The sequence below is a fragment of the Micromesistius poutassou genome (assembly GCF_964030765.1).
Source record: "Micromesistius poutassou genome assembly, chromosome: 9".
NCBI lineage: Eukaryota > Metazoa > Chordata > Actinopteri > Gadiformes > Gadidae > Micromesistius > Micromesistius poutassou.
In genome coordinates, this window is record NC_140279.1 from 1856038 (window position 1) to 1873460 (window position 17423).

The following is a 17423-nucleotide window of genomic DNA, read 5'->3' on the forward strand; positions in this document are numbered from 1 at the left end:
AGCGCTCCATGAAGGCCCATGAGGTAGAGTGGTGGTGACGCGTCGTGTGGTTCCTCACCTCTCGTTCTCTTCTCTGGACACCAGGCGAGACTTCTCCAACAGATACTTCTCCACCACAGCCCTGGAGAAACGAAAATGAGCAACATGGAAGGGAAGTCAATGCATGAAGTCAAGTTTCATGTCAAGTCAAGTCATCAAGTTTATCTGCTGCCCTCCTATCACCCTAGAAAATGCTGATTATCATGTGGGTAATGTGTTATGGACCTTATTTTCAAACATTAACTCTAACTGTGTGTGTGTGTGTGTGTGTGTGTGTGTGTGTGTGTGTGTGTGTGTGTGTGTGTGTGTGTGACAGCCGCAGCAATTCAGCGCTCGTCTGAAGCAACGAGAGATCTAACGGGTATTTTTCTTTTTTTGGCGTGACATTTGTTGCGTGTGCGTGAGAGTGAGATTTTTATACTTAAAAATCGCGTTAAAATAAATTTAAAAAGCAGAATCAATTTGTGGCGCTCGTTGTTGAATCTGTGGCGCTGCGCCACACATTGGTCTATGTATGGGAAACACTGACCAGGATCAATGGCACCAGCATGGTGCTTCCATGCCATGGTGATCCAGTATTATTGAGAGTACTGAGTGAATGCAATCGTTCTGAACACTCTTGAACACTCTTGACGTTTATTGAGAAGTACTGAAATAAGTCCTAAAGAGTGAATAGAAAAAAGGAATCAGATTTCAATTGTGCAGTGGGTTGGAAAGGGGGGGGGGGGACTTGGCTTGATGCTCTAAAATAATGTTTGGATTAGTGTCGTATGTCTTCACTACGGGCATGTCTTTTAAGCTAGCTAGCCACAGATCTCCACAGAAATGTTAACCACCATGAAAGCTTCCACCGCTTTATGGCACCGCTTATACGAAGTTCCTTGGTAGGAGCATCCAAAATAACATCGGAACATACCATGGCCGTATATGCAGGGTTGGCTGTAAATATTTGCCAGTCTAGAGTCCTACCAAGAGTACTTATTATGGGGCAGAAGATTTTATGTAATTTCTCTCCCATCTACGTAATGTAGGAGGCTGTACAGTGCAAGCCTAGCTCCACGCGGAAAATATACGTCAAACTGTTCTATGCACTAAACAACTTCAGGTGTTTGTTTTGTAGCATTTTTAAGAGTTGAGTCGCCGTTTACTCGATATTTTGTCACTCGTAGTCTACACCTCCTGTGTTAACACACCATGGATCAAAGTATAGGTAGGGCCCATACAATATGATCATAGTTAAAAGGGAAGTTGAGGGCCTCTGTTGTAATTTAACAAAAACTAAAAAGTAATCTGCAGGAAGCTGGACAGGAGCCTTATTCCAGCCACAAGCAAAACCGCTAGTTATGCAACAGTCTGCATCTATAAGGCATAACAGACCACAGACCTCACACCTGAAAGGGAACACACACACACACACACACACACACACACACACACACACTATCCTTGAGTCCAAAACTCAAGGGTACAGATAGTTACCTGCATGATTACAGAGAAACACAAGACGCATACAAAACCACTCTCACACACACACACACACACACACACACACACACACACACACACACACACACACACACTTGATTACACCTTTTATAAACGGCTCAGTCCCTACACAACCTCTGAAGAGTTTGTAATCTCTGACCAGAGCACACTTGAGTCCCAGTGGAGAGAAAGACAGGCGGGTCTGAGAGCAAACTGAAATATGTCAGTTGGTGTTTCAGCCAAAGCGGATCGGAACAGTAGCTAGTCCCGGTCGGGTCTTTGTTAATCTCCTTTATGGACGCGCTGAATAGATCCCGGTGGACAGATAGAGAGATAGACGGGCCGCTTTTGTTAGGCCCGCGGTGAAGCACCATGATACTAGAGAAATGAGTGTCCGTTTGGTCCAAAGCCCCATGGGAGACACACCACAGGAACAGAGGAAAACAATCACAGCACTGATGGTCGGCGCATAGTGTGTGCGTGTGGACGCGCGTGTGAGTGCATGCGTCTGTGTGTATTTGGGTCATGCCTTGCGTTACCATTTTAAAAGGGGTTTCACACTGCAGCACGGCCAGCCGTCAGCCCATTAATTGAATTCAACGACCCTGATTGGATTACGAGCCCCTCTGGGGGAAAAGCAATCCAATAGAGGATGATGAGTCGGGGTGCTTTTAGGGCCTAATCAGGTTGTTGCTGGGCCCCTCACCATGAACTGCACCCAGCAGCTGTCGCCTCTGGCCCCGTTGCTGCTTCATATATAAATTCAGCTGCCACTGATATGCATGTACGTTATCTATTTTAAAAAAAAAGTAGGTTTCAACTGCTCACAGTGGGGGGGGGGGGGGGAGGGGTGGGACATGAGGAAGTAACACGGTGGACTAGATTCTCATGCAGTGGCCGACCACACGAGTTGACTCCATACAGGAGGGGTGGGGGGGGGGGGGGGAAGAGGAACCAGTGAACTGGAGGCTCGGGTCTGAGAATACTGCACGACTTGAGAAGAAAAAGCAGTTGACAATAAACGGTGCAGAGATAAGTAGAAAAGGGGCTATAGACAGGAAGAGGCTATAAGGACAGGAAGGGACCCTAAAACAGCGGTGAGTGTCATTTTGAAATGCATGGTTCGCTGGAATAGCAAACGCAGCCTCCCCGCTCTAGTCTGAGTGCGACTGTACTTGTGAGAGGTGGCTGGTAAGAAAATGGGTCGGTGTTGAAGTGATGCAGAGGCACTGCAATGTACTCACCCTCTCACCACGCCGCTCTCCAGGTAGTTGACCTGGATGAACTTCCCGAAGCGACTGGAGTTGTTGTTGTGGGCCGTCTTGGCGTTCCCAAAGGCCTAGCGTGGAAATGGGAGAGAGAGATAGAGAGAGGACAAGAGAGAGAGAGAGAGAAAAACACAGGGTTAGGTTTTTACTTTGTTTTTCCTCTAAATGTATGTTTACGTAAATTGCATGCAGGAAATAGCTAATTATCAGACCAATAGTAACATTATGAATCAGCAATATGACAATAAGAATCCCTATTAAACTACAAATGTGTGGCGAGGTAAAGAGTGAAACATGCAGATCTGTTGCCCTGGTCATTAACAAAAAACCCTAACAAGGCAACCACTAAGTCCTACCATCTGTAGGCCTACACTTAAGGAAAGAACAAACAAAAAACAACAACAATAACAACAAATCAGAATGACAACTAGCAACCTCCGGGGCCCAAAGGTCACTATTGGATGAAAACAGCAGCTGACACCACAGCAGGAGGCCAGACAGTGAGAGTGTGTGTGTGTGTGTGTGTGTGTGTGTGTGTGTGTGTGTGTGTGTGTGTGTGTGTGTGTGTGTGTGTGTGTGTGTGTGTGTGTGTGTGTGTGTGTGTGTGTGTGTGTGTGAGTGGTTTATGTGTGAGAATGTGTGTCTTTTTTGCTCTTAGGACACTTTAAAAAGGGTCAACATCTGTTGCTTGTTTTCCCCTCTTAGGATAAGTCCATCTTTGTTTCCATCTCTCTTACTTTCAAGCCCTCTGTTATCCTACCCATCCTCTCCAGCACTATCTCTCCTTTCTCTCTCTCTCTCTCTCTGTGCGTGCGTGTGTGTAGCGAGAGACACTAGCTGGTGGATGATAAATGAGGCTGGGGGGGGGCTATCTGTATAGGGCTGTCAGACCAGAAAGGAACCGAGAACCTCCCACTCTGGGGTGGAAGCCATACCCACAGAGCTCAGCTCCAAGGTCTCAAAGAGGGGCCCTGTTTACTGTTCTGATGCCGGTCACACTCCTTTTTTTTTTTTGCTTCTTCTCCTTCTCCTCTCAGGCACACAACGGGGGAAGTTGACTTGATGCATATTAAACAGACACTACTTTGAGAGAGCCACACGAATAGCAGAACGAATTCCTGACCATTTGTTGAGATACACGCAGCCACACGCCCATTTCCTTTTTTTTTTTTTTATTCATTTGAGAACGCCGTACGTTAGCATCTTAGAGCGCTCCATGTTTTTCCATAAATATACTGAAGCCGTTCCCTGTTGTCGGGACTTCTAGGGAATACCAGGGAATTCTACAGCCATTTTATGTTCTTCCCCCGCGGTGTCTGTGAACTACACCAATGCACTGCGCGGGCATATGGGAGAACGCAGCGTATTCTTAAAATGGCTTTGTGTTCCCAGGGGAACCAGGCATAGAGGCAGCTTCTGGTTGACGCAGTAAAGAAGATGAAGAAAGTCTGACTATGTTCAGGAAGTTCGTCATCTGTGACCAAAATCATCCATAAAAAAAAAAAAAAGTCTACGCCTAACTTGTCGGGACAGGGCCCAGCGCATTCGGGAGTTTACATTCCCTGGATCCGTGTTTGTGTTTGAATGCAATTGTGTCAGTCAGACCTCTGGAGTGATTCTGTACATTTGGCGGGAGTTTGTGGGAAATAAATAACCAAACATCTGTGTGTTCGACATTTATTTATACAGGTGTGGTCCGCCATTACTAAAAGGTCAGCACAACTCGCTCCAGTTTTTTAAGGTTTGTGTATGCGTCTATGCGTCTGTGCCTGTGTGTGTGTGTGTGTGTGTGTGTGTGTGTGTGTGTGTGTGTGTGTGTGTGTGTGTGTGTGTGTGTGTGTGTGTGAGTGCAGTGGTTTAAAATTACATTATCCATTCAACTCAGTGTTTTACTGCCCCACCACCAGCCAAGAGGACCGAATCGGCAGAGAAATCTCCTTTTGTGCGGCCAAAACCCCTCCACCATGGAAGGAATGCTAAACATGTCAAAGCAACACTTGCACTCAAATATGCCCCAAACAAACGCTCTTATTGGCTCACAGCGCCCCCAGGTAATACGTTAGTGGATCGACGGTTTGCCAAGCCTTCGTGTGTCCATGGTAACCTGTGGGCTAGTTTCCCCATTGAAACAGGGACTGCTCTTTGTGTCTGTATAAAACAAAAAGGAGGGAGGAGGAAGCAAAGATTGTGGGATAGAAATAGAGACCCTACGTGAGCTAAGAGATGTGTGTGTGCATGGGCGTGCGTGTGTGTGTGTGCATGCAAGTGCTGAGGCAAAACAAACGCATAACTGCTCAAGTCAAAATTCTCAAAATTGACCTGACCAGTTCCTTTCTGTAGTTGGCTTGACAGTCTGGAAATTCAGTTGTATACATTCCTTATCACAACCCAGACAAGCCTACAATTGTACACTTAAGTGTAGGGCTTGGTAAAGAATATATAAATAAATTGCAGTATCACATCTACATCCGGTCTACAACAACCGTAAATGCACTTATTCAAACAACGCCTGTCCAGGGCTCAAGACTGGGACCATTCATCACGTTTAACAGCTGCTGGTCTTCTTGTTCCTCAAGAAAAAAAACAAAATTATGGCTTGAACCAAATTCTGGAGTTGGCCTTCAGCACTTTATCACTTAATGTCTTCACCTGCATTTCATCAACAATCTTTGTGAGGTGCAGAAAGGAAATCACTCCGGGGGGGGGGGGGGGGGGGGGGGGGAAGGTTATAATTCATCAGTGAAAGGGTTTGAGCGGTTGCCTTGGAGACCAGTCCTAATTACGATTTGCACTGAGGCACGGCTGAATCCTTAAATGTCTACCGGCCCCAACAGAGTGACTGTTAAATGTTTCCAGTGACGCTGCCAAGGCACAGCCACCTCGCTACAGCGTGGACACGATCACAAAGGGAGGCTACACAATCCAACTGCCGCAACCAGAATTCCCACATTCATTTGGGCCAACGGTATGCCCAAACACGGATGTACAGAGACACACACACACACACACACACACACACACACACACACACACACACACTTAAATAACAGGTTAGAAACTTCTTATAAAGAAGTGATCATGGCTAGCTGAGGCAAACTGTCGAGGGTCCACGCTCACGCTGACGAAAAATAATAAACGGCGTTTGTTCGCTCCGAATGTGGAAAATGTGTTTGGTGAGTTCACATGACGGGATCAATGGAACAAATACACATCAATAGACAGCTACGCCTCTGTAGTCTGCCTCGCTGGGTGCCTCCTCAACAAGCCACCAAATGCAATTCCCAAACCGCCCCCGGGGCTGAGGCTCAACTGACTGTACACAAAGAGAGGATTCTTTGGTCCACAACAACAACAGTCTCAATGGCATTCGGCTGGTTTGAACAATGTTGATAAATTCAACGGCACAACAACGTGCCAACGCCTGCTAGCGGTGCATTCGAGGTGGTGTGGCGCCTTCTAGGGACGGGGCGGCGGGGGGCTTTTCTTACCTGCCTTGGCGCCAATGTATCGCCATTGTAGTACTCCGTCGACGGGTGGATTTACACGTAGGGGAGCGTTCGTAAGGGACGGTAAATAATGAAAACGGAGCACGTGTTGTACATGTTTTATAGAACAAAGCATGTTTGTTAGGGCTAGTTATCATATGACAACGGCTCAACGGCATCCGCAGCACCCACTGGCCCTGGACGCCAGCCTAGTAGTCCCGAGAGGATCCAGAGCAGGGGATGCTTGTTTGGAAGACCAAAACACTGGGAGGATGTGAGCTACGAGACTCTCATTGCGAATGCTGCATAACGCATCTCAACCGAGGTGTCTGCATAGGAGGAATAACTTCAGCTGACCTCAAGTCAGATTGAAATACACCTTCCCCTTTTAACTGGTTTTACGTGTTGTAAGGAAACACAAGGAAACAAGAGAGGAAAAGTGGGCCGTTGGAAGGTTGACAAAGCCCAAAAAAAAAGAAAAAGAAAAGCTGTAATTTCAAGCAGTAATCTTGTGGGAGTAGGGTGGCCTTTTACCAGATCTGGGCCGTTTCAGGCAGCCCCACCCAGGCCTGGGAGGGTACCACATTTAACTCCAGTCTGCGGCCTGGTCACAGCAGCATCAAACAGGCCTCACAACGGGTCCGGTACAGGTCGCTACATGCCAAACGCATTCCACCAGCACGGAACAGCACATCCTACTGATCAGCCTGAAGTATATTAACTTCAGGCTGATGAAACTGATGAAGATCAGAATCTGGCTTTTTATCAGTGCATGAGTGTGTTTGTGCTGGCATGAGTGCGTTGGGCGCAGGCATGTCCATCACGTCGAGATTGGCTTTATAAACATACTTCTGAAGATTGTCTAAATACGGAGTGACCAAATATAGCTGATGAATCAAGAGGGTGCCATTAAACAAGAGATAAACAATAGTGGTACAGACAGAATGGGCAGCTATTCCTTTGGACTTCCTGAACAAGAACACAATGCAAGGCCCTGTTCATAAGCCAACCCCCAAGGCCGTGAGCCAATGGCAACAGAGGCTTGCGGCTGTTACTTCATAACCAATCTGCTTCCTGTTTAGGAGATTTCCGTATGAGCTGGACTTCCTGTCTGAGAACCAGGGTGAAATAATGTAAATCCGAGGCTTGATTCAATTAAGATATGGAGGAACAAGGTAGAGGTCTACAACTTGAAAGGCAGACAAATGGATAAAATAAAGTCATGTATGTTATGGTTTCTTGATCTGAAGTGTTAGAAAAGGAGACAGATTTCATTGGATTATACAAGCCAAACCCAGCCTTGTTACGCTTTTCTGTCAGATGATCAACCTCACACACATCACACTGAATGGCAGGAAAACTCAACTAAAACAATTGTTTAACTAAAACAATTGTTTTAGTTGAGTAGAAAAATTGTTTTTGTTCAGCAGAAACTTTTCAGAATTGTTTCATCAAGCACTTGGCAGGATTTGGGCCAAATGAAGGGAAATTAAACTAGAGTTGTATTTCAACCGCACCAACACAGAACATGATGTCACATTTGATTACAGACAAGGCCATAGAGCCACTACTACCTTAAGTACTAATTACTAAGTCTAAAATCATAGCTTTTATTTTCATGCAAAACTTAATGTTTCCAATTTGGGAAAAACGTTGGTTTATATTACGCAAGCCCACAGATTAGAGATGAACTAGTCTCACAAATCCGATTTAGATTAATATCTAAAGCCTGTTGATGGACAAGCCAAAATCTGGGTGAGCGGAACGTCTCACTTTCTTTCTCTTAATATTTACTGTGGCCAATCATGTTCCTGGAGGCAGGGAAGCAGATCTACCAGCATGTAATTATTATCTTATTAATTATTAGTATCGAGAAGGACTACCCAAGATCTGTTGAGTTGAATCTAGAAGATGTTCCAACGTAACCTACAGGGTAACCATGCATCGCCACCAAGCCTTCTTCTGTCCAGAAGGTTAATAGGTTAATAGGTTAATAACATTAACCTACAATCAGTAATTAATGCATTTAGAGTTGTTCCGGTACCAAATCCGGTATCGCAAATTCCTGCTGCATCTGGCAGTGGTGGGTAGAGTACTGAAAATCTATACTCAAGTAAAAGTACAATTACTTCCTTCAAAATCTACTTGAGTAAAAGAAAAAAAAAAGTAAATATTACTCAAATTAAAGTTACTCAAATTCAAGTTACTTTACATTTTTGCATTGAGTGCTTGTATCAGTGAAAAAGACATAACGTGTTTGAGTGAGCGAGAGAAAGAGATGCACTCTCAAACATTTCTTCATAAGTTGCTTCATTGTGTGTATTGTTCATTAAACATGCATATAACAATACATACAACAAAAAATGTAATTTAATTTCAAACAAATGTACACTAAAAATGCAAATAAAATTTCAGCTCTGTGCATTATGACAAAAGGCAAGAGCTTTGTAGGAACATGACCAATGAAACACTAACCAGGCTGGCTTGGTTAGCTGATTGGCCAATCAGATTTGTCTTGACACGATTGCGATCCAGCCTACCCATGCCATGCACGCACACTCACAGCCAGACACAACAATGACCAACAGGTTGGTCTGCATACAGAGCCTGTGTAACATATCGTATCTTTAGAATTATATGAACTCTACGTGGACGCTGTCGGTAACCCCTCACCCCCTGCCGAAAATATATCCCTGCGCGTCTGCATCCACGGCGTTTCTAGTCCTCAGTCCCAGGTCGTCTCCTCGGCTATGGAATCGCAACAATGTTGCAACCTAGGGAGGGCCCGTCGCTAACGTGTACGCTTGTGTTACAGTCAACGAAGATAATGTGTTTATCAAAAGACTCATTTTAATGAAGGCACAATGGAAAATGTCATTGAGTAAAGAGTAGATTTCTAAATCAAATATTTACTCAAGTAAGCGTAAAATGACAGACTAATTTTTGACTCATTTGCGTTACTTGTAACACGTTACTACCCACCACTGGCATCGGGTATAGGTAGGGTTAGCATTTTTACCATTGACTGGTAAAGAGAGAGACACTGCAGTCCCTGTACTTAATACCTACAAAGCATTGACCTAACACATTAAATATATCGTTGTAGAAAATGGAAGAAATATTTGGGGAAAATGTGAGGGTTTATATTTATATTTAATAGGCTGGGTTATCAAGATAAATAAAAAAAAATAAAGGGTATAGTGAATCAATATCGTGTTGCCAATGGAAAAACATCATTACCCTAACAGTTGTGAATAAGCACCACAAGGAAACACTGGCAAATAAGCCGACTAGGGGCCGGTGGAGAATTAGCCCAGACATGCACTTGGCATAGCATCACCTTATTCTCTGTAAGCTCTAAGCTCTACTGACATGGAGAAGAAACTTCATTCAGAACAAAGAAGGTGGGAAAAACAACATGCTGTAAAATAAATAACAGAAGGCCAACCAGTTCAACCGGTTCAGCAGCAATACCACTATTCAGAGCAGGTCAACTTTACTACATGCGCAAAGTTATGGGTTTGTATGGGTTGGGTAGGAATCTCAAACACGCTTCACTATTAGGCACATGGGCCGGACACAAGTATAATAGCTAATTATGTCAACCAGTGTTTATCAGAGCAGGGGCATTTAGCCTGGAGGCAGCAGAACACACAGGAGGCTACAGAGAAGACCACATTCAGAGTTGCAGGAACTATGATCTCATGTCTTCAGTATGTGACCAAATCTTGGAGAGCTCTCCAAAGGCCCCTGGGGATACAAACAGTCAGTCAAACACACACAGGCAGTCAAACACACAAACACACACATAGCCAAAGAATCTGTACACTTATCAGTATCTGTAAACAGTATTCTACAACACGTTAGTGAACACAAGGAGCTTAACTTGAGGTACTCTCGGCTTCCTCCACTTTCCTGTTTTGAGTTATCCATTTTTCAACTCAGGAATAAAGGCTGACCTTTACCTGACTGAAACAAATGCAACTAAACAGAAGCATAACAAGACTGATCTGTTTGTCAAACCAGTTAATTATAGGGACAAATTAGCATGGCAACAATAAAAGCAGGGCTCTTTCTATGTTCCTGCAGCAAAGACATATTCAATCTATTACCACTAAATGCATTTGCTAGCAACCTTTCTGGCAAGACCGACACGACTGAGGTTAGAATGCAATCTCTGTTCCCTCCCCAGATGGTGGTGGGGCCACAGCGATCCAGCCTTTGTGTCTGCTCCTCCAACCACAGTTCTGGAGAGAGAGGTAACCAACACAGAGCCTTCGAGGACTGCAATGTTAAAAGAGTGGCGACATTTCTGCCAAAAGGAACCAGGATTCTGCTGACGACAGGGAAAGTCTCGCCGTCCCCCACGCCTCTTTGTCCTGTCATCGGTCGCTGAGATACGGCGCTTGTTCTGACACACACATCAGGAACCCCGTGCTGCATGCAGCTGGCTCGGAGCCCTGGGAGATCTCCCTGGAGGCCATAGCTCAGATGACTACTTTCTTCTGTAATGCAACGCAATGCTTCATACCATTCCCCCATTGCTGGGCCCTCTGGGTTTCTGTCCAAATAAAATAGCTGCTCCAGTACAACTTGATGTAAATGATCAGCTCAAAGGGGTTATGCTAGGTGAGGTGTACATCCGTGGTATTGTTAGGCCACAGAGGTTTCCACTGCTCGTTTGATGTATAATAAACTATATGCCTCTCAAGGTTTTATTGGTTGAAGTACTATTTTTAGTCACATTAGAAAGAATTAATAAAAGGAAAGATGTATTGACAGGATATGGCTGGGGCCTGGGTGTTATTACCTCCAAGTTAATAAGTGACGACAAAATACTGTAACATGTGTGTTTTAAATGTGAATTGCTCCAAGCTGTGTGTGTACAGGCCAATAACTGGTTAAAGGTCTCATTCCCCGAGAAACCGTTTAGTGCTTGTTCCTTTTGAAATACGATAGGTCACTTGGAGTTGCATAATGCATGCTGAATGTGAAAATGTTCTTCTACCTCGATTGCCTGCATTAGCAAATGAAAGAAAATAAACACAAACAATCGAATCAGAAAAGCCTCCCAACTGACGTCACTTGGTGAATTAGTATTCATGCTATTTGTGGCGATAGATTGCCATAACATCACATCAGGAGCCCGGTCTCCTTCTCCTTCTCGCCATTTTTGTTGAGAGCGTCATCACTGAGCTCAGTCTACTTTCAGAATTCCGAGGGGGGCACGACCAAAAGGGGGCGTGCCTCCGAGAAATGCCGCAAGAAAGCTGGGCGATTTCCCCACGTTGACCTCGGAAGGCTGGTATCTGGAACACACCATAAGAGCCAAAATCAGGTCGTTCATCCCCGCCCACCTCCTCCACCGCACTAGAACAGTGTGAAACAGGAGCACCAGAGCATTTTTTTTTTTTTTCACCAAAACCAACTCACAGGGCATTCATTGCTACTATTGACCAACGCTGCAATGAATGAAAAAACGCTGCAATGACACCTTTAAACAATGAGGTACTGGAGGGCTCCATTTCCTCGTATGCCCCGAGTCAAACACTCGGGTGACCTGGAGTAGGCGAGCGAGTACGAGGGCACAGCGTCTGTCTCTGGGAGCTCTGCTGCAGGCCCTGATCAAGGGGGCAGGGACTGTAAATCCTTCCATATGGGAAATTGAAGGAAGAATCCTTTTCTCATTACAGGGAAGAAAAATCCATAACCACCTAAGTGAAGCATGGTATTTATTCTTGCAAACCTCACAAAGAAAGCAATCACAGTGAGAAAAAGCCTGGCATGACAAAGGCCTCAGTTGTCAAAACCATAAGAAAATCAACAGCTGCTCTGCTATTTGAAAGCGTTTGTTTATGGACACTTCGATGCACCTCCTATGAGTCCAAACAGAGTGGTTCAGTGGTTCACAATTGTTTTATTCTGCAGATACTGTTGCTTATCTGGCGGATCAACAATAATCCCCACTTCCCCTCCTCTTACTGCCTAATAAGCATGACTGGAGAAAAGCAACAGAATAGAATATTTAAAAAGGTTTGCACGAACAATGGGAGTAGTGTCTGCTGACAGTAGGGCTTGAGAGGATTGGGCAAAGGTAGGTTTTTCATTGAAAAGTGCTGACTCGGTGTAGATGATTAGGCCTGTTACACATCTAGTCAATCCCGCTACCTCACTCACGAGACTTTTACTCATCTTAGTCACTTCTGCCGTCTGCCTTCACTACACAAGACTGCTCAAGGGAAGGGAAGCAATTCAATCAATCCAATGTGTAACAGTGCTTGTGGCACAAATCATTCACATGTATAAAAGGGAGAATAATATTAGCACAGTAAGGCCTAGGTTTAAGTCAGAAACAACATTTGGACTAACTTTAAACCTATGACCGAGATACAATCATATTTCCTGTGCACTCAAAAAGTAGGATCTTCTCTTATTCAATCAGGAATATGGACAACACCTAGAATGTCTTTCAGATAAGATACCAGATAATAGCCAGACAGTGTTTGCTTATGCCCAGTCACCATGGCTTTTCCCTGAGGTTAAAGTAGCAAGCAGGACCAAGTCAGCTGACTCAATAGTTCACCACAAAATGACGGAAATGATTCTCACAACCTTCTTCACCTATTTTCATTTCTGCTAAAACCATTTCTGCTATTCGCTTGCAAGTATACTAAATGTAGGAGGTTCGGAAGTTCACAACAAACAAAGCTGAGGTTCCATGAAATACTTTGCTTGTAACTTCCTGCCCTGGTTCCAACAAGTCCTTTCTAGTAAGAAATGAATTACTTAAACCACATGATCTGATTATTCAGTCAGGAAGATGGCTGATTATTAAAAGAACTCATACCAAGAACTCTTCTCTTACCATGTAGTGTGTGTGTGTGTGTGTGTGTGTGTGTGTGTGTGTGTGTGTGTGTGTGTGTGTCAGACCTATGAATCACTTATGACGAAGCATCGTCGCATCATCAATAAGAGCCAACTTCCTTCCTCATCAAGTGAACAGAAAAAAAAACTCACTTTACACTTCAACTGGAAACTGGAAAGTGAATCAAAAATCAATCGCATAACATTTATCTTAAGTGAGAAAGAACACTGACTCTCACTCGTCATTGACTTCCCATATGACTCATAAAGGAGCTGCAGAGAGGCGTCATCCTAAATGCTGCCGACGAGTTGGCTGTTGCCTTGTAAGGTTGACACCGCCATCAGTGTATGAATGCGTGTTTGAATGGGTGAATGTGAGGGAATACTTGTGAAGCACTTTGAGTTGCCACAGGTCTGAACAGCGTGGAGGAATATAGTGTGTCCAATTGGTCATGTCTGGCCAGAATAAGCTCTAGTAACCCTCCAGCATTGGGCCAAAATAACCATGTTAGTATTGAAAACTCAATGTGCAACGCTCCTGTGAGGAAAACCATAAACAATACCACAACAATCCATAAATACAGTCCTCACCTCCAGTACCGGTCCAGCACCGAGAATTGTCCTCTCCACCCCGCTGGCATAGCCCTTCTGGCTGAGGGCGGTCAGGCAGTGAATCAGGAAATTGGTGCTCTGGGTCTTGCCCGAGCCGCTCTCCCCGGAGATGACGATACACTGGTTGACCCTCTTCCTTAGCATAGCGTAGTAAGCCACGTCCGCGATGGCAAAGATGTGTGGCTCCAGCTTGCCGAGCTGGTGGTTCTCGTACATCTTGACGTACTTGGGGTTGTAGATGGGCAGGAACTTGAAGGGGTTGATGGCGATGAGGATGCTGCCGGCGTACGTGTAGATCTTCTTCTTGTGGAAGCGCGTGCGCAGGTTCTCCAGGATGCTGTCCTCGTTGAGGGCCGGCAGGTTACAGAGGTCTGCAAAGTCATCCTGGGGAGGGGGGAGGAAGCCCCGGGCCGCGAGCCTCTGGGCCTGCTGCTCCTTGGTGAGGGCCGGGAGGTGGACGTACCGGATGGTGCCGTCGTGGTCGCTCTCCTGATGAGAAAAAAAAAAAGAGAACCAGGACACATTCAAATACATTTCGAGGGTAAACGCAAACATAGGATTTTGTAGAGGATTTATAGAGGAAGTAAATGGTAAATGGACTGCATTTATATGCCGCTTTTCTAACCAGTGGCCACTCAAAAGCGTTTTACAACATTGCCCAACATTCACCCAATCATAAACACATTCACACAACATCGGCGGTGGCAGCCACGCAAGGCGACAGCCAGCTCGTCGGGAGCAGTAAGAGTGAGGCGTCTTGCTCAGGGACACCTCGACACTCGACAGAGGAGGAGCTAGGAGGAGGCGGCGGGGATCGAGCTAGCAACCTTCCGGTTACCAGCCAACCCGCTCTACCTCCTGAGCCACATGCCGCCCCGTAGAGTAGAATGACCCGCGGCCAGTAGCTAGGTGACCCTACTTCTCCACTATACCTGTAGTAAGAAATAAAAGCCCAGGCTCTGGGGATGCTCCTCCTGGGCCCTCCGGGGCCACAGCAGCAGCCTCTGCACGGGCAGGTCCCCAGACTCCAGGATCCACTCCTCCCCGCCGCATTCCTTCACCTCTGCCAACACATACAGCCGGCTGGAGGCCAGCCCCAGAGCCGAGGCCGCGTCGCAGATCACAGAGGCGGCGGTCGCGTCCTTCTGAACTCTGATTGGTTAAAAACAGACAAGCAAACAACGCGATAAGCTACACAACTTCCGTTTTCACATTCGGAAGTCGCGGGAGCGTGTCGCCGCGGTTGATCACACGGTCAAAAACAAACGACAATTGATAATTGAGGGTGGTTTTAAATGACACTGAACCAACCTGAGGTAGCAGCAGGCGGAGGACTCTGTAGCCAACCGGGGGTAGATCTGAAGCAGGTAGGAGCGGCCGTCTTGGGGGTTAGCTGCCTTTCCTGCCCCTCCTCCTCCGCCTCCACTCGTGATCGTTGCCATTGTGGCAGCGCCATCTCTGACACTCATTCTGAGCCAGGAGGAGTGGCCTCTGCATGCCGCATCCGCCACCTCACTCACCACTCAGCACCTGCGGGACACATGTGCACGTCGGTCAGCAACAGTCATCTATTCGTTCCTCAGATGGATACATGAAGTGAACCCCTCGGTCGCATCCATCCATCATCTCTCTGTATACAGTAAAATAACTGCAAAAGGCTCGGTTAAGGACGTAATTAGAAGATACACATACAGGACATAATGGTCATCTCAGATTGCCATAACATCACAAAGCTGCCGGCGGTTTGTGGTGCAAGTGACTGGTCACTTGTGACGCAGGAGCTGCGTTACAGAGTGGCTGTGCAATGCACCATAGAAACAACATCAACATAACACCAGCCCTTGAACAACCAGACAGGGAGGAGGAGGAGGGCGATGACAAGAAGATAGTGATCTGGTTTTCCAAAAGCCATGACATCACATGCCAGAAGACTTTCATTGGAACTCTTTTGGTTTTATTTAAAACCTTTTTTCTGTAGAACAGAGGGAAATGAAAATTTCTGGTGCATTTGTGATTGTTTTCAGTTCCTATTCTGTCAATACAGAGAGTGCCTAAATGCAGAAGCTAATTAATATTAAGGCTTAGAGAACACTAGCTAACATACAGTACGTCAGTACTGCTTGATGCCCAGGGTTAAACTTTTCAACAGACAAGCTTTAACATAAAGCATACCCCTTGGCCGATTTTGCAGTTGACTAATACTGTCAGAGGGAAATACCAAGCATGAATTTTCTGAGAATGAAGCCACTTTCTCTTGATAATCAATTTGCTAAGAAATCCCTAAATATTCAGTATTTAACTAGATTATTATAGATCTGCTGTGTTACCTGTTAACATGTGGCTGCAGTTCTAGAGATTCTTGAATGCCTGCCTGGTGTGTCAACGATGATTCATTGTCAGCATATGAAATTACCATGTGGCGCATGCTTGTCAAGTGATATACACAAGTGATGTATAAATAGTGTAGTCCCTGAAAACTGGAGCTAGCTACAAACAGGAAAAAAAAGCAAATACCAACTCACCAATGAACAGTAACAGCTGTTGAACGCATAGGGTTACAGTACCGTAAGGATACTGAAGAACTGGGATGATGAATTTAAGACCACCAACATAACCACTGCTCTGCCCAGCCTGGGATGAACCCATTTTTCATTTTATTTTTGGCAACACTAAAAAGCACGCATCCCTCAACATCACATAAACGTACACAGCCCATTAACCAAAAACAATGGATAGGCTTGTTTGAGCCTTACCAAGGATGTTCCCAATTTCCTCCTGACTGCGGTGCAGCATATGTTCTAAAACATGTCACAGTCTCAATTACCAAACCAGAAAATCGTGTGAAAATAAAAGAAAAGAAAAAAATATCCAATGATTTACAACTGCGCATAAACCAGTTTATTAGTTTGTCCAAATTCTGATTCCAGAAATGGTAACAGTTGAGTGAGGCTATATTGAGATCCATGTGAATAAATAATATCATTTGGCGCCGTGTTTGTTTTCCAGATAAATATGAGTCTGTTTTCCAGATAAATATGAGTTTGTTTTTCCATTCTACATCTTTCCAACTGTAGCATGAGTCAGTTTCATAAATGAATGGGATAACGGTTACATGCAATCACTTAAAGAAGATCGCAGCCGCCTTGCAGTTGGAGGCAGGGAACGGCGTCTGCAGCGCAGCTGGGTGCTACAGCGACGGTTTTCCTTACAGGAGCGTTGCACATTCGTTTCCAATATCAACATGTTCATTTTGACCCAATGCCGGAGTGTTACCAGAGCTTATCCTTATCTGGACAGACATGACCAATTGAGCACACTGTATTCCTCCCCTGCCAATGATGCCCAGCAGCACACCATCGGTAGCCATGCCAGAAATGCAAGCTGGCACGGCCATCACGTGTTTGGCAACAGTTTGGACAGACAGACAGACAGACAGACAGTAGACACCGTTACCATCCATGATATAAATATACAGACAAGAACCCTTGTCTAGAATATAGTAAATATAGTATACAGTAAAAAAAAATAATCTTCACTGCTTTGGGAGGATACAACAGACTAATATATACAGGTAATGCAGTATATTCGGCAGACTGCGTTGAAGGGATTCATCCCATGGTACATTTTCTGTAATGCCCAAGTATTAATTGACACCTTACATTATTATAAC

General features: G+C 45.2%; 1 protein-coding gene across 9 annotated transcripts in view; it reads right to left on the reverse strand.

Annotated features, from left to right (window-relative positions):
• LOC311353271 (myosin IXB) overlaps positions 1-17423 on the reverse strand; it is a 60230-nt gene that overhangs the window by 28413 nt on the left and 14394 nt on the right. For all 9 annotated transcript variants that reach the window (XM_084473121.1, XM_084473118.1, XM_084473120.1 and 6 more), the window contains exons 2-6: positions 15065-15283; positions 14686-14905; positions 13733-14242; positions 2769-2863; positions 59-121 (exon numbers count right to left, since the gene is read on the reverse strand). In XM_084473121.1, the coding sequence (XP_084329247.1) occupies positions 59-121; positions 2769-2863; positions 13733-14242; positions 14686-14905; positions 15065-15222 (1046 nt within the window). In that variant the 5' untranslated portion in view covers positions 15223-15283. The remainder of the gene's footprint in view (positions 1-58; positions 122-2768; positions 2864-13732; positions 14243-14685; positions 14906-15064; positions 15284-17423) is intronic.